Genomic DNA, 25,038 nt, shown 5'->3' on the forward strand with positions numbered 1-25,038 from the left:
AGGGCGGGAGACGATGCGCGCCGGCGGGGTGCTGCTCGGGGGCTCTCGGCGCCTGGGGGGCAGCAGGAGTTGGCTCACCGGGCCGTACTGCGCCAGCGGCCCCGGGGCGGTACCTCCACGTAGTGCCGCACCGTGCACGCGGGTGTACCAGCGGGCCGGCGCTCGGACTGCTGTCTTTCTCCTGGTTGGTGGAATGAGGAGAAGGGTGTCTTTTGGGGGATTTTTCCTTCCTTTACTAATATAATGTGAGGACTATTTTTTGAAGTTCTGGAAGGGTGTCTGTGGTGAAGGGGGTTTTGATGTTTTCCTGCAGCGAGGATTGCCCTAGGAATGTGGCAGGTTTTAATGCAAACACTTTTTTCTAATATTACGGTTTCTGAAAGTAATTTTTTCCTTTTTTTTTTTTTATTGCCAGCCCTCTAGTCCCTCTTCCATGTATTCCTTTGTCCTGCTTCATCACTTTTCATCTTCACTTCTGAGGTTATACACAGTATTGCCCCAAACCCATTTGTTTTCATTCTTCCTCTCTGTGCTTTTGCAGTTCTGCTAAACTTATTCCCGTCATTTCCTTTTGCTGATTTTTGCTTGGTGGCTGTTGTTTTACTTTCCTTATTATTATTAAATGATCTGTTACCCTTCTTTCCTTCCTTTCCTAAAATCCAGCTGTTCAGAATAAGCCAGGGGAGATAGACTGTGCCATTAACCTTGATGTTTTGCTACCGGTGAAAGCTGAAAAAGCATTCAGTGTCTTTTTGGAGTTTAAACCCTTGTTTCTTCCAAAAGGGAGTTAGCAGTACTCTTTGTTTGGAGATGCAAATCTGAATTGTTATTTATTTTTGCCTGATTGGAAGTAAACTATTTGCGGAGATGATAATAAAGGAATTCACCTGGAACTATATTATCTTCTCCCACGTAGTTAAAGAAATGGGACTGATTCTGAGTAATTACTCCGTGGAGGGACTACAAAAGGAAAAGTGATATTCAGATTAGTTTCATTATTTTGGTTTAGCAGGATGTTTATTAATATACGGAGCATATCCTTTCTTCACAGATTATGTTAGGAAACAAAGCAGTGTACTGTGCAGGTCAAAAGTGGGGTATTGGTGCAATACGTTACAGCCCTTTCTCTTACCGTCTACAGACAGAATAATGTCTAGAATGAAAACTTGGCAATGTTCATGGGTTCTTCCACCACTCATGGCACTTACCCATCCTCAGTTTCATGATGAAAACTTTCATTGCCATAAAGAATTTGGAGAAAATACAATATGCCTTATTGTTAACATTTGCTTTATGATTGTAAATAACAAGTTCAACACACGTGACTGCAGCTATACAGAATGGAGAGGGGACTAAATGTTTACTGACAATATTTTTACTGAAGGAATGAGATGCTGCAGGTGACCCAATGTCATGGGGATTTTTTTCCAGGACTTCCGATGGTGGAAGGACAGTTGGTACCATTGAAGTCAATCTTGTGAAGATGGGAGAGCTAGAGGATGGGGAAACGGACCACATCACAACAGACGCCCAGGATCAAAAGGTAGAAACTCAGTTCATTGCACGACATTAATTAGAATGATCAGTTGTACCAAATGTCTAAATTACTAATTCCAAATTGGGTTAACAGCTTAATCAAAAATTTCTGGAATAAAGTACTATGTACACTTAATCTCCCCAAACTAAAAATAGTTTTTTGTGAAAGTGTACAGAGTAATACTCTATCCTTAGTTTCCTAGTCCCTCCCCTTCTTTAGGAAAAAAAGAGCTGATTTTGACCTCAACTTGACCATATTTAATCACTCCTGATCAAAAAACTGTCTATAGAGACACCGTAAATCTGACTTCTTTTTCCCTTGGACAGTTCCTCTGTTTTCTGCCCTTGAAGTCCTGTTCACGTGGATTTTTATGTGCAACCTGTGCCCACAATACTGAAAACCTGGAAAGAATGACAGACAGGCAAGCCAAAGAAGAGGTGAATCCCCTTGCAAAGGGGCAGGTTCAGCTGCACTTCATGGGAGCACACAGTGGTGGGGAAAATCAACGGGAGGGATGGCGCAGCAATGGTGCCTCAGAGTGCTAGCATAGGGCCGTGTTGACCTGAGGGTGTATGCAGGGATTCTGAGTTGGGGTGCTCCTGGTATGGGACAAGAGGAAGGACAGAAGGGCTTGGAAAGAGCAAAAATGCTCTTACGCAGGCAGGTTGTTGCAGGCAAAAGCGGTGGAGACTGGAGCTGGAGATGATATGGGGGGAGCGGATTTGAGAGGAATGGAGAACCAAAGGAGGGAGGGTAGAATGGATGGGCTGTCTCTATGATGACGAGAGGTTTGGGCTTGGGAGAGATTCAGAAATGACTGCTCAGAATGAGGAAATCGGGGTTTGAATGACTTGCAGTTAATAAAAAGTTCTCTTTAACTGGGTCCCTGGTTATGGCAACTGACATACCTGTGCAGAGTTGCCTGCTCCTGGTATCTCTGCCTCTGCAGCTCCATTCTCACTGACAGAATTTTTGCAGCCCTAATACTATGGTGTCGTGCTATACACTATGGTGTAATCTGCTCTTCATGGAAAAAAAAAAAAAAAACAAACCACCTTTAGATAATGCTACAGGGAATGTAAAATTAAGGACTGCATTTTTTTGTTTGGAAGTAAAAATATAAGAATGTATTTCTGGAGAAAAGGGGAGTGTTCTGAATATCTTTTCTGCTCAGCCAGAACAGTCTGCTTTTGGGCCAAACTCTGAGGATAGATTTTACTCTTCTTTTTTCATCAATCTTCTCAAAGGACCTCAACACCCTTTTAAAACAATGGACCAGTGGGACCAGTTCCAAAGAAGCCAACAAATGCTGTGAAATCTTTCTGGTTTTGCACTATAAAACTTCCACAAGATACGCAACATGAGCTGTTTTTTCAGCCTTCGCTTTTCCTCCATTTCAAAATGTGGAACGAGACTTCTCACAATTATTTGTGATGTAATTAATGAGCTGTGTCTAGCCTGGGGGAGCCAGAAGGCTTTAATAGCATCTTTCTAGGGGTTCTAATACTTGTCAAGAAAGACCAACCTTGTGACAGCTGTATTTTCTGTGGTCCTTAAAGGAGTCCTTAGTTTTTATGGATCAGTTGCATCATGGAGTCTTAGTCTATATGTTCATAGTGAGGATGCAGTTGTGAGAATGTAGAGTTATTGAATTGCTTCAAAGAAATAAGTTCTGAATTAGGTTTGCTAACTCATTAGATAAACTATGTGCAGGAAATTCCTAGTGGAAGAGTAAGGTGATAGTTAAATTCAATCTGAGATATCAACTGGTAGAGAGTACATCATGTCTTGCTCTTTGCTTCGAGCTCTGCAACAGAACATCTAGAAACTCCCTATCACCTTTAGAAGCTATCTGGTTTTTGTTCTGACTGGGGGGAAGAGGAGCATTAAAAACACACATCCTAGTACATTTAACGTAGGTTTGTACCGGTTGATTTTTTCATAAACTTTTTATACGTTTATTTTATACACTAATCTTATCAAGGAAATATTCCAGTTCACTTGTATAACAAATGACTTTAATCACAAACCGTGAGCACATTTTAAAGACTTTTTGTGGTTCCTACTTTCCCCTTGTTTAAAAATTCATGGAGTGCTTTCTGATGCCGTGCATGCGAAAACTGCCTTGTCAAAAGAAACCTCTGTATTGGTAGGAAACCTCTCTTATTATGGAATAGCTGATCATATTTTGCCATTTTATCTGCTATAATTCTGATTGTGTACAGTACATTGGAACAGAAATATAAAGATTAAAATATAAATTTTAAGCAAGGGTTGGGAAGTTATCAGTGATGTTTTTCAGTCTGCCATTTATAAACCGCTATGAATTTCCTTGTAACACCTGAATGCGTTACATTTGTGGTTGCATTTCTTTTGTAGTGTGCGTTGGTTCGTGAATGTACAGCCACTGAAGGCATAAGTGGTAAAGACAACTTGCCTTCATTAAATGCAGGTAAGTATTCTAACATCCATACAAGATGGCTGTTGCAACGCTATATCAGATCCTGAAGAAATCGCAAAGATTTGGGGCAGAGCTCTTAAAAGGCTCTTCAGATGATGCACAGATTTTTAAGTTTAATATTTTAATGTTTTATACATATTTGACAGTATCATTTTACCGAGAAACATGAGGAAAACTTTCAGAAATGTCAATTACGCTTTCTGAAACACTTCTAAAATCTCCCACTCCTACATCTTTACTGACAGTCTTGAAAATCATTGAACAGTGACTTCAGTGGGCATGGAATTAACCTCATAAGTTTTTGTCGTGTCATTGCATGACATTCTGTTAAAGTAATTATGCACTATTTGCAACTGAATACCCTGGAGAATTAATCTCTCTCAGAGCTGGTGAAGTGGCCATTTCAGTTTGATCTGGAAGCTGTATGTCCTAAAATGAAGGAAGCTGTTGGCAAGGCATTCTCAATTCTAGGTCAACTCTGGGCTTGAGTGTACAGTGTTGAATAGATCTATTTCTCTTTCATTATACTGAGAAATATTACATGCTGATATGCTGCACCATAAAAGTTTTATTAGCCCAAGTTTATGAATCTCCATTACTCTGCCGTAACAATGTCACAAATAAGTTATATGGGTCATCTGAAACCACAGCGCTGTCAAGAATTCTGTGTATTTGCTGCATACAGTTGAAGAGAAATGTTGCTGAAGTTTTGAAGCCTTTTAAAACCTTTACTGAAACTTTTTCATATGACTTCACTGATAGGACAGGAGGCTGATTAGACTAGCTTTGCAGTCTGAAGGAAGCACTAGAAACCTCTAAAAAATAGGTTTTTCCATGTTTGTATGAATGCTGTAATTTTTTTTCCTGTGATTTGTTGAGACTAGATCAGAAGCAGGGAATTTTTTTTTTTTTCTTCAGAACTGCCATTTCTTTTTGTTGGTTCAATGTAAGACTAGATACGTTTGTGGAAAAGATATTAATTGAGAATTACTAAAGGCACAGGAACTACATCTGGCTCCAGAAATTCCTGAACTGAAAATAGCTGGAGGCAGGGAGAGTATCTTGCATCTCTAGGTGTCTATTCATGGCTCCTCTGGGAGACAAGATACAGACCCAGTTGGATGATTTGGTCTAACTCAGTGCAGCCATTCTTTGATTCTGATTCTGTATGTCATCCAGATAAGTGGGTCTTAAAGAAATGATGTTTCTGTTCAGAGAAAACGTTACTGATTCACAACTGATTTTTTTCAATTTTCAAAAGTTTGATTGGGGTTTCTTGTTGGGTTTTTTTGGATGGGGAAATGCTGTAGTTTGGAGAACGCACTTTGTTGAAACTGTTGGAACTTCCAGGGTAGATGTCAGTTTTGTGAATAATGAAGTTTAGATCACATTGTCATGAGTATTTGCATGTGATTCTACAGTATATCTAGACAGCACTTAATTTTTCTACATTTATTGCTCTCGTATATAAACACACAACATAAACCCAAAACCCCCACCCTACCCAACATCGCTAGGGTTTCTAAAATCAAACATACCATGGAGGTTTTTTTGCCATTTTTTGTTTTTGAGAAGAGTTGAGGGGAAAGAGCAGAGCTGCAGATGCATATACAAGAGATGACAGCAGGCAGGATATTGGAAAGAGTTTTCAGTCGCAGGAAGTTTGTTCTAATAAATACTTATTCTTCAGTCTGTTTCCTGTACTTGTGACTTCCTCTTCTCAGCCCAGCTTTGCCTCCACCTCCCTGCTGACACCTGGCACCAGTTCCAGGTTTTGTCAGGCCCACTCTTTTTACTGAATTCCCAGTTTCTTTTCTTAGAAAATTTTAGCTCTCCTTTTATACCCTCAGCCTCTTTGCCCAACCAGTCAGACTTCTTCCCCAGCCCGCCTCCCTGACTGGCCTTCACATGGATCAAAGCTCTCTGTGTTGCCTGGAGACTGGCTTTCTCATATGGGTACCAGTGCTGCCCTTAAGCGTATTGTACCACACGCTAGCACTGCCCAAAAATGTATTCATCCACTCTGTATGAATGACGTGCACAGTTTTGTTGGTATTAGAAGCTGGGAAGAATGCAAGAATTTTCAATAAAGGTAGACCCTTGGTGCATGTATGAGGTGTTAAGTTCAAGTTTTGAGTTTTTACATGCTGAGATTTCTCTCCCAAGGCTTATGTTGTTGTCAGATCTGGGTGGATTGCCACGGATATGATAAAATGCACATATCTGTAAAAGATTTACTGTCAGAATTGAAGTTTCTGAAGCACAGGGCTTTCTGTTGCAGATTTCCAGCCTCGTTCTGTGCAGCTGGACCATCTTAACTGAAAATTTCAAAAAACAATCAGTTTAAGCCAGACAAATTTCAGTGTGGCAAAATTGGAGGCAATCAAAAACAAGGACTGAAGGGAGAGGAACGATATCAGTCATGTGGTACAAGTGTATTATAGGCAACCTGATAACATCAACGTTGCCCACACTACTTTCCCTGCTGTGTACGTACAGAACTATCTACAGTACAGTATATATTCCGTATACATATGTATTGAGTACACGTGTATACTGTTGTAAAGATATCCAGTTCTTTCTGTCTCATGTTGTTTATCAGGCCTTCAAAACTATGAAACTGAAAAAATACCCCTATGTGAATCTTTAAGCCTGTAGGCATAGATGCACATTGGCATTCTTCTGAGATTTAAATCTTAATATAAGGAACTCGCAGCTCTCAAGTGAGTTATGAGGCACTTATTGAGTGAGTGGGAATGAGTATCATATTTCACAGAGGCTTATCACTATTCCATTTATACCCCAAGAGATTGAATTTATATGTCTCAAAATTCAGTTATTTATTTATAACACTGGAGAGTTTGCCAGTTGTTTGCATGTAAACGTATTGCGCTTTACAGTAAAAAAGAGAATAAAAGTAATTGAAATTAGGCAAAAATTAAGAAAGTTGAAATTATTCTTCCTGAGATGATACGCATAATACACCTATTCTACAAAGGAAGATATAAATAGAAACGCTGTTAGTAAATTAGTATACGGCAGCAGTATGCTTTGATCTATGTTCAATAGGGAACAAAAATGAAAACAGAGTATTCAATCTTTTATTAATTTTTTATTTTACTTGCAGGGGAAGCAGTGTGAAGGATATTGCATGGAATAAAAACCACAGAAGTCTTTAAATTTAAAAAATGAGAATGTCCAAAAATATGGATGGTTAAATAGATGACATTGGCTTTTAGGCTTCATGCTATAGAGAAAAGCTTTTAAAACAGTTTTTTCTCTTTTTAACCACTGCAGTTCATCTGGATTTTTTTTTTCAGTGCCTTTCACGATCACTGTCTAAACACAGAAAGGATTACCTTTATGAAACTTTCACTTACTTTAATAACTACTTTATATAAAAGCCAATATAGTCTTGCCATTCTTACTGTTTGGGTGGTTTTACATGCCTTCTGGATTTCTTTTTTAGACAACTTGTAATTAGAAAGCAATTATTGTTGTAATTGGAAAGGAAAATACACCTGAGGTTTTAATGGAATCCCATGACTTCAGTAGTTCTGTTTATAAGAAAAACAAAGTATTGTGCAGCTCTTACTGACAATCTCAAGCTTTAGCAATACTGCAGAGGGGAATTATTTGGATTCCAGGTGAAAACAAAATTCTCAGGCTTTTTTCTGAGTTTGTAAATGAAACTTTCTTCATAAACCCGTGGAGAGATGTTTTGGCCATTTTTTAAAGCCTGTAACACACTTGAAATTATCCCCATCTGAAAATTCCAACTCAGAGGTAGTACCTGAAAAGTAGTTTAATAATTCTAATAATGATAAAAGTCACAACTTTGGATCCACATTTTCAAAGTGATTCCTAGTCTTCCTTGCTATCATGCTGCAGTCATGTTGGGTTTTTTGTTTGTTTTTGGTTTTTTCCCCGTGATGGTAGTGGTGATAGTGCGGAGATGGGAGGAAAGAGATTGTGGAGCTACGTATGTGCATTAGGTTCTCACAGACAAATGTGAATTTTTGAATGTAATAGATTCCGAGTGCAAATTTAAGGGCTGTTCTTGGAAAAACATCCTTTGATAACTTCTTAGGAAGTAGATATAGAAAGGTAAAATAGAGAAAAAAGCCTTTTGTGTCTGGGGCATCATCATTTGAAATGTCCTGGTAAAAAGTACCAGCCTGCTTCCTAGCGAACAGGTGGTGCTACAAAACAAAAAGAAAATTAAAAAAACCAACCCAAAATTATTATCTGTTTTGGCAGGTTTCTGTTTAAGGGCAGACCTGAATCAGCCCTTAGTTTCTTGAGCTCTTCCTGACATCTGAAGATTGTCGTTCCCTGTCTTGTTAATGGAAGATGATTGGTGCCATATATCTACTTTGTGGATTGACAGGGGCTGTCAATATTATTGACAAAACTGGTTTCGTTAATTAGAAGAATCTCAGCAAAAGAGGAGGAAAATAGGAAAGCGTTACAGCATATTTTAATCAAGTAATATAATAAAGCCCAGACACTGGGTATAAGTTGATCATTGGCACAGGACTTGGAGATGCTTCTTTTGTAGTGGACAATAGTTAAGTCTGTGTGGTGAGGATTCTCAAGCTGTAAAATGTGTGTAAAGATGCTTGACCATTGAGGTATTTTGAGTGTTAGTAGTAAACAAAACCTGCTGTTATTCGTATGCCATAACTATCAAGCATCTATTGAGCTTATTTCATAACAGTAAGTCAGAATTTAGTTTTTGTAAGTAAAATCACTAATAAATAAAGGCAAAATGACTCTAAAAAGTTTTCCAGTTTCTCATCGAAGACTAATGATTAAAGAGATGTCAGTAGAGTGATGGGAATAGAAAACAAGACATCTGCAATGACTTAAACATGATTATTTACAACATTCCTTTCTTTATGAGTTGCCAACAACTGTTTTATTACAGATATCTTTGAATCTGTGGTTTTGTTTTAGGCCTGTCCTAAAGGACTTCTGTTAAAAAAACAGTTTGATTAGATAGACAAGACAGTTTTTGTATCTTCGGTAACTTGGTCTGTGTTTTTCATTCTCTATAAATCAGCCTACATAGGCAATAATGGTGGCAGTGAGTTGTGAAGCTGAAATTTCTATTAGTAGATGTCGTTTTGACAGCAACAGTTTCCTTGCAGTGCACATGGGAAATGCGTTCCTTTGAGTTATAGACCATTCCGTGGCAGATCAATGGGAGCCTGTTCTAAGGCAGCTTTTTCCAGAAGGCTGACAGAAAGGTACTGTTGGAGGATTTGGATGGCCGTCCAAAGTCATTCTGAGTTAGGAAGCAGTGGATATATGAGTTAAATGACAATCATTTCTTTCCCAGTAAGCTTATCAATGTAGTCAAACAAATTTTTTTTTTCTCAGCTTTTTCCCCATTTGGTCTTTCTGGAAAATCAGCTGGGGGGGAAGGAAAGGCGAGAATAGAAATTTCCCACCTTTATTATAGAGCATCATTGTAAGGTCTGAATGGAAACATAGCCAACATGTGAGAGCTTTGAGATAAAAAACATGGTGGGTTTTAAGCATAACCTTCCAAGACACTGAGTAACGTGATTTTTCCTATGTCAAGTAACAATAGTGATCTGAGAACGGTGTGTGTAACTTATTTACAGGATTGTTATATTTATTTCTATGTAGTGGCAGTCTCTTGACCATGTCAATGATCAAGTTGACTCCAAAATGGCATCCTCTTGACCATGTCAATAGTCAAGTCTCCTTTAATGTAGATGCACACCATCTCTTTGTGTTACTGACTTGTGTGGGTGCACACCACGGAGAAGATGCATCAGATATAGCTAAATGCTGAGGCATGCCTCATTTGTCCCGTAAAATTTATTAGCAATGTGAGCGATTCTAGCAGATGGTAAGTGATGGCGTTGACTGTATGCGAGTTCATTGTTTATTTGTGCATTCCACTTTTCCTAACTGTATCTTAAGTGTAAGAATAAAGAGCATAATTTGCATTCTCACTACACTGAAATCCTAAATTCAGAGGATACCTACTGTGCGGGTAAAACGTGAATTATCTACTGCACTAGTAATATTTTGTCCTCCACATGCTGCTATAATACATGAAATAAAAATTTAATGTCTAAAATGAATTCTAGAAGCAAGGGGGGGGAAATAATGTATTATTTTTGGATGAAATCGTTGTAATAAATTTTCAGAGTCATATAACCACAGTAAAGCAATGATATAATTTTTCCTCTGCAGTGTTAAAAAACCCGATCTGTAAGTTATATAGATTCCCTACTTCTGACAACAAGTGGATGCGGATCCGGGAACAGATGGCTGAGACCACCCTCTCTTTCCATGTTCCTAAAGAACTGATCAATCTGCACATTAAGGAGGATATGAGAAGGTAAGGAAGAAGTAGCAATAGTAAATACTAAGTTTTATTTTTCTGAGTTGGAATAATGTAAGTGATGAGCTAAAAATATTAATTTGTAGTATGAAATAGGCAAAATATAGCAATCTTTTTGGCTGCTAAGAGTTTACAGCTGTAACTGAACAACAGGATTGATTGTTCAGAATTTTTAAGACTCCAGTGACTTCGTAAGTTCTGAGCAATGAACCGTGCTAGTGAGGTCATGGCTTTAAATGTGTAGGCATCAAGATACGGTTAAAAATACAAATATTCTGAAAAGTTAACATTTTATAAAGAAACAACACGTGACAGGGGTGTGAACTACATTGTAGTGTGTTTGGCTTTGTGTCTGGGCAGTGCCAATATCACAAACATTATGCAAGCAATGGAAAATGACGTGTTTGTAGTTAATAAAGGAGCAATGAGAATATAAATCATGTTCCTCTAACTAATGTAAATTAGTTGGCATAAGAAAAGGATACCAAACTAATGTAAGTTTGAAACCTTTGTTCATGTTTGGCCTTGTAACTAGGAGGGACATCTGAGGATCATTACAATATGTATGGCCTGGGAAAAAAGAGGATAGGGAGCACAAGTGTCCCAAAATCCTTTGTATGTCCAAATTCCCACTGCAGGGACTAAAATAGCAGCCTGTCCTTGAATACTTGTAAGTTGTGCCGATGCAACCGTGGAAAAAAGCAGTATTTCAGGGCTCCCCTGAAAGCATACCTTCTTTTTCCAATGATAATGGATGGTGTAGAAGATATTGCCTCTTTCCCCATGAAAGTTGCCTCACACATAGGTGGACATCTGGTCTCATGCATAAGAGTAACACTGTGAGCTAGTGCTGCATCCCAAAGCCATCCTGTGCACTTGCAAGCAACTCCCTCCGTCAGAGGGGATTGCCTGTGGTTGTTCACAGTGGTTGTTTGTCCTGCAATAGGAGTTTATTTTCTTTTTTATTCACCCCGTCTGCTGCTTCTGTATGATCTTTTTTATGCCAATAGAACAGCATGTGGGAGACCAGAATCTTGCTTTTAATAAAGTCAATGGACTGATACATGCTTATGCATGGTGATGGTGGGTTATAAAAATCATATGAATTGTTATAATACTTTATTTTATTCATTTAATACAGTGTTTAGGCATTTATGGCCTGATCTTGTTTGAGAATACTAATGCGTAAGGTTTTTTTAGTAAGCAATAAAAATAGATTATGCTGACTCGCACAGTTCATCCACTTCCCAGATTTTCATTTGCCCCATGGGTAAATGCCTTTTAAATGTTAGGGGATTGCTTTAACCACTTTTACTACTACTGCGTTATTCTCTCCAAAGGTATAATGCAAGTAATAGCGCTTGCTGTTATTGCATATTATAGCATTCGCCACCTTGGATGAAGTCCTAGTAAAGAATCACCATGATCTGTTTTTTTTTAACCATTATTCAATACTCACCAAAATAAAGAAAAGCTTTGAGGAAGAAGCAGAAGTAAAAGTTGCTCAAAGATTGAGGCAAGTGGCCCTGATTTTCCTGACTGCCAATGCGGTTAGCTGTTCAAGCCTAGTAGAAGGTGTGGGGGTGAGAGAAAGAGAGACAAAGTGATTGTATCAGTCTGAGGTAGGAGGTAAGACCAACCAAGAGGAGCAACAACTCGTGGTAGAATACTAGCAGATGGTGGGAATAGGGGCACCTGTGTCCCCTGTCATTGTGTAAGCGTGTAGGTCGGAGCTTCAGCTTTGTATGGGCATTGCTTTTTGAAATAATTGCAAAGATGTGTGCTCTTGTGGACTCCCTGCATTTGTAAAGTAGTAAAACAATGTTAGGAGGTTATTGTTACGTTAGTTCTTGAACTCGTACGAAACTTACGCTGTACCATCTTGAGGCTATTCTCTTCTGAAGTATTCTTCTCTGTATCTTTTTTCCCCAGTTAGTATAAAAGAAAAAATATTTTTGTCTCCAAGGCCACTTCTTATCATCCTCAGCCTGTTTCATTTTATTCCTATTGTGGCTTCAATACAGTCAGGTCTGAAGCAGTTACCTATAAAAAAAATATCCAAGTGAAGTGTTAATCGCCTTCATTTTAAATTGTAATTTAAATTCCCTTTTCTCACAACTCTTAAGATTGTTTATCTCTTGATAAAACTACAGTTTTCATTGCTAACCAAACTTTTCATTTACTAACGTGATATTCTGAGATATGTAACCTCTAAGGATGTTTAACTTTGTTTTCCAGCATGAAATAATGTTTTTAAAGGTATGCATGCATTAAAGATTTTATCCTTCAAACCTCCTTGGAAGAAGTTGTAGTAAGAGCTATACAGTCATTTTTATTGTCCTAATAAGGGTCACACAGTCTGCTTTGCTGGTTTTTATTAAGAAATTATTACTGTTTCCTCCTTGATGATTTCCAATGAGTCCTTTCCCCTGTTTTTAATTTTTCTTTACACAAATCTTGTCCAGATATTTTGCATCTATCATACAAGATTAGCCAAGTAGTTGCAAAACCTTTCTCTTCTTGTTTTCCATCAGTTACTGCATAGAGGAATACAAGTATATGAATGTAAGTGTAAGTTGAATTTTTGTGAGTAGTGTTTAGACAATTGCCCCCTCAAACATGATCAGTTTAAAAACCATTCGTTTATAAACTAAAGGATAAAGTATGTTGTAATGTATGAACACTAAATAATTCTCTGTACTCTTGATTTCGCTGTTCATAACTGATTTTGGAAAAGATGGCCTCTGTGAAATTCTAAGGAGTTTTCATGTCAGACAATGAAGTAAAATTTGCTGGGCTTTACTTCGTTACTGGGTGTTTAAAGTTGTGGTGCACTGGAATGGAGTAACATTACCCGATTTGTTTTGTGGTAGTTACCTCTACATAACATTACCTATTATTCAGCAGTGCTGAAATCTATAAAATGTTAACTTAAGTACTGACTGTGCTGTCAGAGAGGGGTTTTTGTTGTTGTTTTCTGCAAAATGTACCCAGGTATTAAGACTCCAGAAGATCATTCCGTACCAGTCAGCAATGCTTCGCAGAGACTGGCTGCTAAAATTTCCAGGATGTTATATTTGTGCACAGCATGCCCCAGTCTCAAAGTCCATATTGATCAACTGATATAACCTGTAGGTTGTCTTAGAGCCTCCCACATTGTAGTGAAGGACAATACAAAACCAAAGCCAAAAATAATCTTCTTCTCAAGGTTATAATTATTTTAACACTCTCAAATTCTGTCATCACAAAAAGCATTTGATTTTTTACGTTGTTAACCTGGCATTTTGCACTTACCAGCACTTACCTGTGGTTCTAATAGCACTAAGTTGAGTGTAATTTTGTCAGTTCATGTCAGTGGGGGTACAGAGAATATAAATTAGAGGCATTAAGGTGATTAAAAGCTTTGTACAATTTTATTATGTTGCCCATGTCATAAAGATCCTCACTGTTTATTTTGAATGAGGCACCCTGATTAATAAGTTGGGGAAAAAAGAAAACAAACCCACAAAACTCTTTAAATGCTTCAGTAATCATGCAGTTAATAATGTGATTAATCTTGCCATATATATGATTTAAAGCTGAAAGGAAAAAAATGAAGTTACAAATAAAAGCTGTGAGAGTAAAATGTTTTTGCTTATATCATAGAGCTGAAGCAACATTGTCTTAAGCTGATTCCAGTGTTTCCTGATGAAACAGTAAAATTAAAAAAAAAAGAAAACAACCAAAAGACCACCAAAACCAATTCTATACACCATTGCTAGTTACTAAAATATAATTTAGGATTAAAGTGTCAAGTCCACAGATGCCATTCTGAGTATTACTGAATTGGAGACTCTTTGCAATTGTCCAATGCAGGAGAATTGTCCTCTGCTATTAAATGCAAATCATAGAATTAGCCTCAAATGATCATGTTGTTTGAAGATCTTGAGTCTTTTTCGGAGATAAACCCAGGTAATAAAATACCCAAGGAAGGAGAAGAGTTTTAAGGCAGGAATGGAGAAATGGATTTACTTTAGCTTATATATTGTCTACACTTTTAGGTAATAAAAAGGGGATGGTGGTGGATAGAAATGCAAAATGAACTTAACTCCAGCTCTCAGGAACAGTATAAAATATTCTCAAGCCTTTGCAAATCCCAGACTATTCTCTCCATATATATAGAAGAAACAGGTTTTAAAATATTTTTAATGTGTTTGGTGGCTTGGGTTTTTGGGGTGGTTTGTTTGGGTTTTGGGTTTTGTTTGTTTGTTTTTTCTAAACAAATTCTGTTAAGGAATGCAAAAGGTAGGCACAAACTACATTTTAGGTTTTAGTTACCTGTCACGGGCTTACCAGAACTTGAAATAGTTTTGGGAAATTCTGTAAGAAGAGAAAAACGGCAACTGTTTTCAAGAGGTTCTAAATGAAAACTATTAGGAAAGAAAGAAAAATATCCCTTTATTCATTTTTGTGGTAGCTTCCCCAGAAGGGATTAAATCCTCCTTAGTAATTATTTGTCTGTTCTAGGAACAATATAGTAAAAAGGCTATAATTCTTTCATTTCTGGAGAGAATGTTATTTTGTTTTGATGTGTTATTGCCTGTATGTTATAGGACCATTACTTGTGGTAAAGAAAAATGAGAGTAATTTTATCTGCTTCTATTCTACAAAAAAAGACGAAATGGTTATCCATAAACACGTACACTTTAAAGTAAAATTTGTTAGGAAAAATAATTCCTGTGCTCCTTTCCTTAGAAGGAAGCTTAGAAGCTTCCTTTACTTATGAGTGACTGAGTCATGCCCCAAAGCTTATGGTTTACATTTACTCCAGAGCTCTTGTTTGACAAACATTCAGAACTTTGTCGCTTTTATTATAATATAAAACTTTTGCAAATATAATCTGCAGAAGTGTCCCATCTTGTTTTGAATCCTGCTGAGCACTTTGCTTCTGATGTTTTGTGAAAGTGGATTTCAGAAGCTGATTTTGCTTGGTGGAGGCAAAAAGCACTTCCTTTCTTTGGTTTTGAATTTGTCATGTTTGCTTCACTGGGAATTGCATCACTGGATTTTTGAAGCTGAATGAGTCAAAAGTTACTACTTTGTCTTCATACAGCATTTGTGGTTTATGTGCTTTTATCATATGTCCTCTTAATTATCTCTTCTTTATATAAATAGCCTGATCTTTTCAACTTCATCTTTCAATTTGTGAAGATTTGTGCTGTGTCCTTAATGATGCAAATGGCTATTCCTATTGTTCCCTTTTCTGAGACTGAATAATCAGATCAAAAAAGTTTTTTGAGGGAATTTCCCCTTCTGACTTATCTTGCTCATCTTAGCATCTTGCTGCTGGTTTTTGCTTTATTTTGAATTTATTGTCACTGACCACAGGTTTTCACTGTGCTTTCCGCAATGGTGTCTGGACTGTTGAAGCTAGTGGTAGTTTTGCAAAACCAAGTTCATTGGGAACATGATTTCAGCATCGGGACTTTCTTCAAATAATTTTTGAATGTGGTGCATACCACTGGTTCAAAGTACTCCTTACAGAATTCAGTATTTCGCATTTTCAGCATTGAATAGGTTTCCTTTAGACTTCTAAGCTGTTTCTATATCCTCATATCCAAAGTGACGAGAAAGAGACTTTTTCTGTTATTATGGTCATTAGAGTGCGTGGCACAAAAGAGACTGTTTAGGTAGAAATTATCAACATGAATAACACAGGAAATTCTTTGTGCCTCTTCCAGGTACTTTTATAGTTTACGAGAATCATGCACCTAAGGTGTTCTTAAAAATAAAAAAATAAAAGCATGGGTTGATAAATCAAGAGGCAGAATATTAATCTGAGCCTTGAGTGGTCAACCATCTTTTGATAATGGGCTTCATTGAACATTTTCTTGGAACAAAAAAAATTGCATGTAATTTTACTTCAAGTCTAACGGCAACAGTATTGAATTGTTAGTAGTCTCAGAAACGTACCCAGTCATGTAGTGTTTACAGATCTCTGGTCGTCCTGATGTAGGTGTTCATAAAGCACAGATGTTTCGGTCCAGGCACAGATCCTCCCAAGCCATCCTGCATATCAGTGCAACAGCTTGCATCAGCAGGGGAAGGCTGGGTAAAGCTCAAGTCCCCTGAAGGGCAAAGTGCCCACGAATTGTAGCTATGTAAATCAGTAAGTCATTCCAAGTAAAAGAAGTTGTTGGTTTTTAAGTAGGACCCTGAAATGAAGGTTCATGGCATTTCTAATAGTGCTGTGGGATCCTGAGGAGTCTCATAAGTTATTCTTAGAATTTTTCATCTCTTTAAAATTGTGTTGTGTTAGCACCGACGATCATTAATCTTTATACTAACGCTCAGCGTGGTATATAGTGCTTTCAGCAGATCAGGTCCAATATTGAATTTTTCTGCTGTAATGGTAGAAAAGAGATTTGAATAAAAGGTAACAGGTAGATTTTAGTTTTTTTTTAACAGGGAACCGCTTCCAACCATAATGGGAAGTGCTTAGTGAAAGCTGGCATAATTAGTCTGCTAAAGGAAAGAACGGATCTGAAAAACAGAAAGTACCTGAGAAAGGCTTAAAAATAAGCTATTTAGCTAATGTTTGAAGCGGAGGAGGAGGAATAGGACAGACCGTTTACATCCATTCAGGTTAGATACAAATGGGGCAAGATTATGTCAAGGGCACCACAGAAGATATTGAAGTAATCGAGGCAGGAGACAATGGAAGTTGAGACACGCTCCTGGGTGGGAGGTTCCATTGTGCATTGACAGAAAAGACTGTCCAGGAGACGGTTTGAGGAGCTGAACAGCAAGATGTCACCAAAGCTTGGATTTCATTCTGTAAGAAGGGTTGAAGTTGGTGCTGAGCACAGGATCTGTCGTGGTGATGAATGCAGTTACCTGGAAAAGACGTTGAGAGGGGATTTGGAGTGGGGGAAGAAGATGGTAAATAGCTCTATTTTAACAATATTGAGTTTGCTCTGAGCTTACTGTTCTGTTGACAGGCTATTCAAAATTCCATTGGCTGTATTGAAAAGGTGAATCAGTAACTGATTTACCCTCTGTAGAACCAATATATATTATAAATATTAATTTTCTTTTATAGTGCAGTTTGACACGATTACTGGTTGAAGTTTGTATTTAAAGTTAGTCAATGAAATAAGTTCTGGTATAAGTATTATAGTATTATTAAAACAAAGATCTTTTTTTAAGATTGTTGTTTTGGGTATTAGTACAAACTATAAACTTCCAAATTTGAAAAATATTATGTTTCTTCAATCTGTTTGTTTACTTTCAGGAGGGGCCCTTCACTATAATGATAAAGCTTAGTACTATGTAATATTGTTGATGGAGCTTAGGAAATATAATTCTTTTTTCAGCCATAACTCAGAGCTGTACTGAGTCAAGAACAGCAGTGACAAATAGTAAGAAATCACAAGACACAAATAGTACCTAAATCCTATGCCTTATGTGTTTGCATTTGAAAAAAAGATAGAAACTGTGGAAGAAGGTTATTTTCGGAGGAATAGTGTCTATGCCGTATAATCCTGTTATCTCATTGTTTTGATTTTACTGTATTTTTCAATGAAAATAAATTTAGAAAAGGTAGTACTTAAAGTTTCCATGCTATATATGCTCTAGATTACTACAAAACTGCACGCTTACTTTATTAAAACATTGCAGGTAAGATGTTGTCGACAACAGTAAGAGCAGGATTTTGGCATTCCTTGAAAACATGTTAAAGTTAATATGGTGGGATTTGAGCTTTCCTTTCCCGTTGTTGTTGCTGTCAATGGAGTTAACTCATAGTCAGCCGGTTAAACCAGTTTTGGTTTTTGGTTGGATATTTTAGTCTGAGATAAGGGGTTTCTATTCCTTCTGTTGCTTGGCTTGAGCATGGGACCAACAGCTCCAGGAGCGGGCTTAGATAGAGGCGGGGGAGCAGAGCCCCAACAGTGGGTTTCCCACGGGATAGAGGGCTCTGAATGTGGCGTATGGCTGCGCCCACCTCTCGCTGTGTAGTATTTCTCCAGTCTCTGCAGAATACTATATTCCTGTATAGGAGAGGCAGTAAAGTTTTGGAACTCAGCCAGGTCCAAACATTGTTCCTAAAACTATTAAATAAGACAACAAATATTAAGGGCCAAAATATCTTCACTGCAAATAAATAAAATTTTATACCCTGCCAAATCTTACGAGCTTTTCTTAGGAGAAAGCCCGGAGATTTTCATTTCATGGGATGTCTCATTTTAAGCTGCTAAAAACTTCCAAGGACAATGGTGGTTGAAAATGAATCATCATACTGCTGATGATTCTTATGCTACAGCATTGCCAGTGTGTATCGATGGAGGAAAGTTGAACTGTTTCATCTACTTCCGTTCTTCAGGTTGAATGAAATGGAAAAAAGTAACCATACATCATTAGTAAACTCCCAACAAGCTCATGTATTGTAATCTTTGTTTCCATTTTGATACTTTCAAGGACATGTATAAACAAAACGCCTTAATTCTGCTTCCCGTGCAATCTGTTTGATCTTGGTTGTCGTATTAACCAGGAGCAGCATTATGCCTATATAGCTTATTCTAATACTGTTCACTCTAATGCAAAGCTAATAATGATGGGGGAAAGATCAGTGTATCAGTGTGGGGCTGTTCTGTTTAAGAAATAATTTTAAGACTTTTTGGCTACTGGTGAGAACTGTTGCTGTAAGTGTAGCTCTATGTTCCTGTGCTGCAGTCTCATTGGTCTTTTTCTCCCCCTTCCTGCCCCCTCTCCCCCTGTTTTTCCTTTTTCTTCAGTAGTTTTCCCATATGCAAGAGCTGTCCTCTGGAAGTCTTTTTTGAGACTTCCAAGAATTGCAGTGAAACAGTCTGCTTGATACTTTGAGGAAAATGAGGAAAACTAGTTGGTCGTGTTGCACAAGTTTTCTCCTGAACGATTCCAAGTATTTGAAGACTCGAGATCTTTCATTTTCAGTTTCTTTAAAAGCAGGTCCCCCAAAGTGGCTCTGGGATAGATATAGGATGAATTTACTTTGCAACTGGGGAAAACAAACAGAAAGCCCCGTGTACTGTAACTATGCTTGTTTGTGTAGGAAATTCAAGTGATCTCCGTTTTGCTCAGGTCAGCTCTCAAGAGTGTACAGGAAAACTGATAATTTGCTAAAGGATTTCCTTTTGGATTTTCAGTGACACGTTTAGTTACCATGACACTGCTGTTTTGACCTGATGAACACAGCTGTAAGGCTGAAGATTAAGTTTTAGGGGACTGGTGGGGTTTTTTTCTTTCGCTTGTGTGTTTTGTTTTGTTTTGTTTTTAATGCTAAAGAAATGTGGTGAGGGCTGGTGTGTTGGTTAAACTGACATTCGTACAAACGCTGCTAGAACTGTGTTTATGTTGTGTATGAAAGTATCCAAAGAGTAGAGTGTATCAAAACAGCTACGCTGCAAGCGTTGGAAAAGGAGCAAACTTTGCATTCTTTACAATAGTGTTTAATATTTCTTCCAAAAAGTTCCTTGCTGTGAACACAGCTCTCTGGAGCCTGGAAGCCTTCTTACCTCCAGGGAAGAAATAATATTTCAGTTTGCAGGCCATTGCATTTGTACCAGATGAGTTTTGAACACAAATTACTGTATTATTCACTGATCTGACATCCTTATTGTGTGGCTGAGTAACAGAGCTGAAATCAGCAGATTTTACAAGCATCATGAAAACAGATTTTATTTCAATTAGGAAGTCCTTTTGATGTTTTTTAACAAACTGGTTTTGGATTAATTGGATTAATTTGGATGAATGTTAGTGGATTAATGAGTTAATTAGTGCCTTCTCTTTTTGCCTTTTGATACAGGAATCAGGAACTTAAAGACTTGGGAGAACTTGCTCCTCACTGGGACAATATGCGCAAAAGTGTTATTGCTCACTGTGATCAGATGTTGAGCATGTACCAGGATACTCTTGCAGAGCTTGGGAAGCATGCAGGTACGAACGTAGCCTCTCCTCTTCTGGAGCAGTTAAGAATTAACTAGATTGATTGTTTTTAAATAGTGGCATATTCAGCAGAAATAAAACACATAAAAATGAAATATTTATAATCATTGTATTTCTGAAATACTCACAGGTGCCCTATTTCCTCTACTAATTTTTTTCATGCATTCCATCAGTTTTTCACAGTTAACATGGTACATGGTTACACAGCAGCCAAAAAAAATTGGAAGGGGGAGGGGGTGTTTTAATTGCGTGTTCCCTTGAATATACTGCTCTGCTAGTACTGAATATCATCTGCCAATTGAAACCAGCCTTAGAGGTACTTCCGTCAGTTTTTCTTGAAACCTAACTGAAGTTACATTTAACAGTCTACAGGGTGACAGTAACATCTGGCTATGCTTTGCATATCCTTGGTGTAGTAGTTGTCATTGCCCACGTTGTGCCAGAAAAGCACAGAATTAATATGGGATGGGCAGTCTGTCCCCAGTCCAGAAATAGCAGTATGTACTGCCTTGCTTTTTTTCATGTGGAGACGGTGGTCTTATATTCTATGTGCACCGGGTGCTTGTTCAGTTAATATCTGGCGGAGTCGTGTGGTCAGGGACTATAACGTGTCGTGGTGTCTGCATGCCAGTGGAATAAGACAGCATCAGTGACAAATGTGCGGAAAAGGCAGCTGGTCTTTTCCTCCTGTAGTAATTCTTATGCATAAAATGAAAAAGAAAAGACTGCAGAACAAATTATTTCTTCTTTGGAATTCCTTTTCTTTTGATTGTTCACAAATCATTCAAGGAACTTACGATAATTCTTTTCTATTTTGTGAGACTACTGGAATTATTTCCTGAATAACACTGTATTTTGAGCAAACAAAAATTTCTGTCTGTTTATAACATGCCTTTCTGCCTCTTCCTGCTGGTGCGCGCTCCTCTCCCCCGCCCCCCCCAGTTTTTGAGATGTTCTGGGAGGAAATGGGCACATTTGTCCTGAATTACTACAAAGGCCTTGTTGTTGTTGCTGCTTTCTTGGTGGTGTCAGATTTCTAACGCCAGTCCTCACAATCATCATCTCAAATACGTGTTTTCGACGACCGTGCTGCCATTATTGCCTGCATATGCTGTTTTCGCTCTATATTCTCACCATTAGATGCTCCCACTGTGGCCTTACTCCCACAACTGTGTGTGCGTAGGCATAGCAGTGCTGGTCAGAGGTAAACGCTCTGCTTTGTGTTACATATACATAAGTTTGCATCCTAGAATATTTCTGAAAAAGGGATACATTAGGGTTATGAATATTTGTGAAAAATAGAGGTGTAAATGATGATAACATCTTTTGAAACATCTGATACATATTTAGGGAGAATTTGCAGTATTTTCTTAATTATTTCTCGCTTTCTACATAGACCAAACAAAACTTTTTTTTTGTGTGTACTGAGTAATGGAGCAATCAGGTTCAATATACAACTAAAATGCATAGCAGAATAATTTCTTCTTATAGAGAATTGGGCACATTTACTTTTATTATAATCAGTCTGCTGCATTTAGTAGGTAAGGCACAAATCCTTCCCTTCCTAAATAGGCGTTAAAACTGTACTTCTATTGTTTACCCATCATCTTTTAATACAGGACTGAGCATGGTATTTCTCATTCCAGATTGCTCTGGGATAGCTTTCTTGGTCAGAGGAAAAGAGAAATCCCGTTTTTAGTGTATGAACAAAAACCAGTCTCTAACTGAAACTAAGCATTTTGGGAGCAGCTGATCATCTGCTTAAATCGGGGCGGGGGGTGGGAGCTCATCTGTTACACTAGATCTTGTATCAAAATTTGCATTTTGGTTACAAAAGTGTAATTTCTTGTATTTATGATTGCTTACCATCATCAGAATATTCCAGTTCTGATTTTGGCAGACTTCCTCCTGATCCAGTATGACACTTCCTATATTTCTGTGTTTTAACTAATACATATATATTTTTTTAATGCTTTGCTAATTACATTTTGAAAGCAGTCCATAAAGTATCATATGCAAGGCAATAAATACGGATTATGAAAGAATCAAAGTAATAATTATCACTTGCAGGAAAATATTGAAATGACTTTTGAGATTAAAAAAAATAAATAGACAATGTGATCTATTAAGCATAAATCCTGCAAGGCCTGTATTGTGCCAGTGAATTTGAAAAGGGTTGGTGATGTTAAATGACCTGTCTTAACTGTGGTTTGAGAGAACTGCAGTGGACCAGGGAATCTGAGATTATTGAGGAGGACAGAACCAGCACACATAAAAAAGAGTAGGAACATTTCTCCATGGGGGAGAGGGGGGGCGAACCAAAAAACCAAAGCAGAAAACCAAAGCAACCTAATAATTGTAGTGAAGATGAGAAATAACAAGGAGGTGTTAATATGGAGGCCAACACTCTGGTATATACCTAAATCTCATTTCTTCAACAATCCTTTTTTCCCCCCTTGCTAATATGGTGCCGGTAAGATACTTGCTTATACTTGGAAACCCCCTGATTTTACATCTTGTGTGAAAACTTACTTTAACATTCAAAAACTTATTTTACTGTGACCAGTGGGATATGTGCGCATTCTAAAGCCAAATAATAGCACAGTCCTAATGAAGACAATATTTACTTTTAACCCTGCACTATAGTATTTTTATTCGTATTAAATCACAAATTAACTTAGATGATAAATCCTCTGAGTAGTGAGTGTCCTGTTAAAGTTGCTCCATAGAGGTCTAACATTTTAAAATTATAAATATAAAGGGGGGGGGAGGGGGGATGTATTGTGTAAACATATGTAGAGCTAGGCTAAAACCTCAAATCTGCATTTTGATCCTGTAGGCAATGTAGGATTTGGCTGCCCAAAAGTAAAACAAAATCTAGAACAGATTTTTATATGCTTGTGCTGTCCATCACTTGACTTTAACCAGATTTTTTTCTTCCTAGGTCATTTGCAAAAAGTAATTGCAATTCTCTGTGAAACAGAGATTAATCTCCCTGCGTACAGTTTTCAGAAGTTTGTGCCTACTGCTTTTTTTTTTTTCCAGAGGAATAGGATGGACATGGATAAAATTCATTGTGTGTTTTAAGATGTCCTGGTTCCTCTTCCACTCCCATTTGGGATGGTTCTTCTCTATAAACAGTGCACATTATAACTTTAAAAAACAATATTATAGTGTTTGATAAGAAAGCAAGACAGACATAGATTTGACTTCATACTGTAGTTGCACAAAAAATGATGTTGAGAGAACATTGTAGAGACTGGAAACTTAAGTATTCACAAGGTAGAAAATGCTGAGATTAGAGATGTGAGTACAACTTTAATTCAGACTTTTCAGGTCAACATATTTCAGTCTTTACTTTCCCATTGTCAGAGATTCATGCCAAAAAAGATTTTGCTTTACAGTTTGGCCTGTGTAGGCTTTGTACGTTATCTTAGTCAGCACATTGCCCGATTTTGGGTTGAGGCAGTTCTCTGTGTTCTGAAACAGCTTGAAAATTGCGGTGCGCTGGAGTACCTGTGCACCTGCGCTGGAGATCCAGATCTGCTCGGAAATAGGCACCCATCCTAGTTGAGGGGTGGTCTGCGATCAGCAGTACTTCTATTTAAGAACTCGACAAGGTTGGTTTTCTAAACTGGATCAGGCTTCTGTTATCTGGCCTCAGATGCAAAATTCCTGAGTCTGCTTGTTATTTTGGGAAGCCTTATTTTAAGACAAGGCCAAGTGGCTGCGTTCCTCTAGGAAAGCCATGGAGTGCTTTTGCCTCTGCCTTTGCTTCGCTGCCATGTTGGCAGCCAGAGGTATGTGGAAGCACTAACTCATTGACATTCTTCTCCCTCCTTGATAAATCAAAAGCAGGGTTAATGTTAACGTGTTTAGCATTTTTGCTTTGTTACTCACTTGAACAATTGCTTTCCTTTAACAAGGGGCTTTTTACATGTATCTTGTCACAAATAATTCTGAAGGACCAACTCCGTGTAAGTCATCTAGGTGCAAATATCTCCAATCTCCTTTTGTATCAGCGCTAGGGAAGACTGTTCACTCATAAGCAGTGTGCAGAAGGGGAGATAGCATCTGTAAATAAATTTTTTCCAAAATATTTCCACATTCCTCCTATACAGTCACATGGTGGGTTTTCTGAGAGATACCTATTTCACGCTCAACTGAGCTATTTGTGGAATTTAGTGGAGAAGACTGTTGTTAATAGACCACTTAATTTGTTTTTAAAATTGAGAGATTGCAGTGAAAGTGAAAGAGAAAATGCAGAGACTGCATTAGTGTTAGACAGCAATTTTGGTTTAGCGGCATATTTACTGAAAATGGAGGTTTAAGGAAATTAAGACTCTTTCAAATTTGAGTTGTTTTGGCAAACACTTTTATCCTCAAAAATGGGGAGAATTTTAGAGAATGCCAAGTATTTTTGTTTCAAGGAAACATAATAACAGGAATCTAAAAGGGTTAGGTAACATGAAAACAAATCATTTCAGGTGAATCTAAAACACAGATTTGGTGATTTTGGGAGGGAATAGAACTTCGAAACTTTTTTCCTTGTTTTAGCTTGACCTGAAATGATTTATTCCCCCACACCCCCGATTCATTTTTTCTTTTTCCATTTCAGTCATCAAACTGAAAATTCTATTATTCATCCAGCCCTAGAAGGAGAAGAAAAGACAATCGAGGTTAAGGCAATTG

At 37.8% G+C, this 25,038-nt stretch overlaps 1 protein-coding gene across 1 annotated transcript in view; it reads left to right on the forward strand.

The window, feature by feature from the left end:
- Positions 1–25,038, forward strand: part of INPP4B (inositol polyphosphate-4-phosphatase, type II, 105kDa) — a 325,870-nt gene that overhangs the window by 208,713 nt on the left and 92,119 nt on the right. The window contains 4 exon segments of the mRNA XM_009328759.1: positions 1,432–1,543; positions 3,917–3,989; positions 10,233–10,380; positions 20,207–20,337. Of these exon segments, the coding sequence (XP_009327034.1) occupies positions 1,432–1,543; positions 3,917–3,989; positions 10,233–10,380; positions 20,207–20,337 (464 nt within the window).

Source organism: Pygoscelis adeliae, unplaced genomic scaffold (genome assembly GCF_000699105.1).
Source record: "Pygoscelis adeliae isolate BGI_AS28 unplaced genomic scaffold, ASM69910v1 Scaffold66, whole genome shotgun sequence".
Taxonomy (NCBI): domain Eukaryota; kingdom Metazoa; phylum Chordata; class Aves; order Sphenisciformes; family Spheniscidae; genus Pygoscelis; species Pygoscelis adeliae.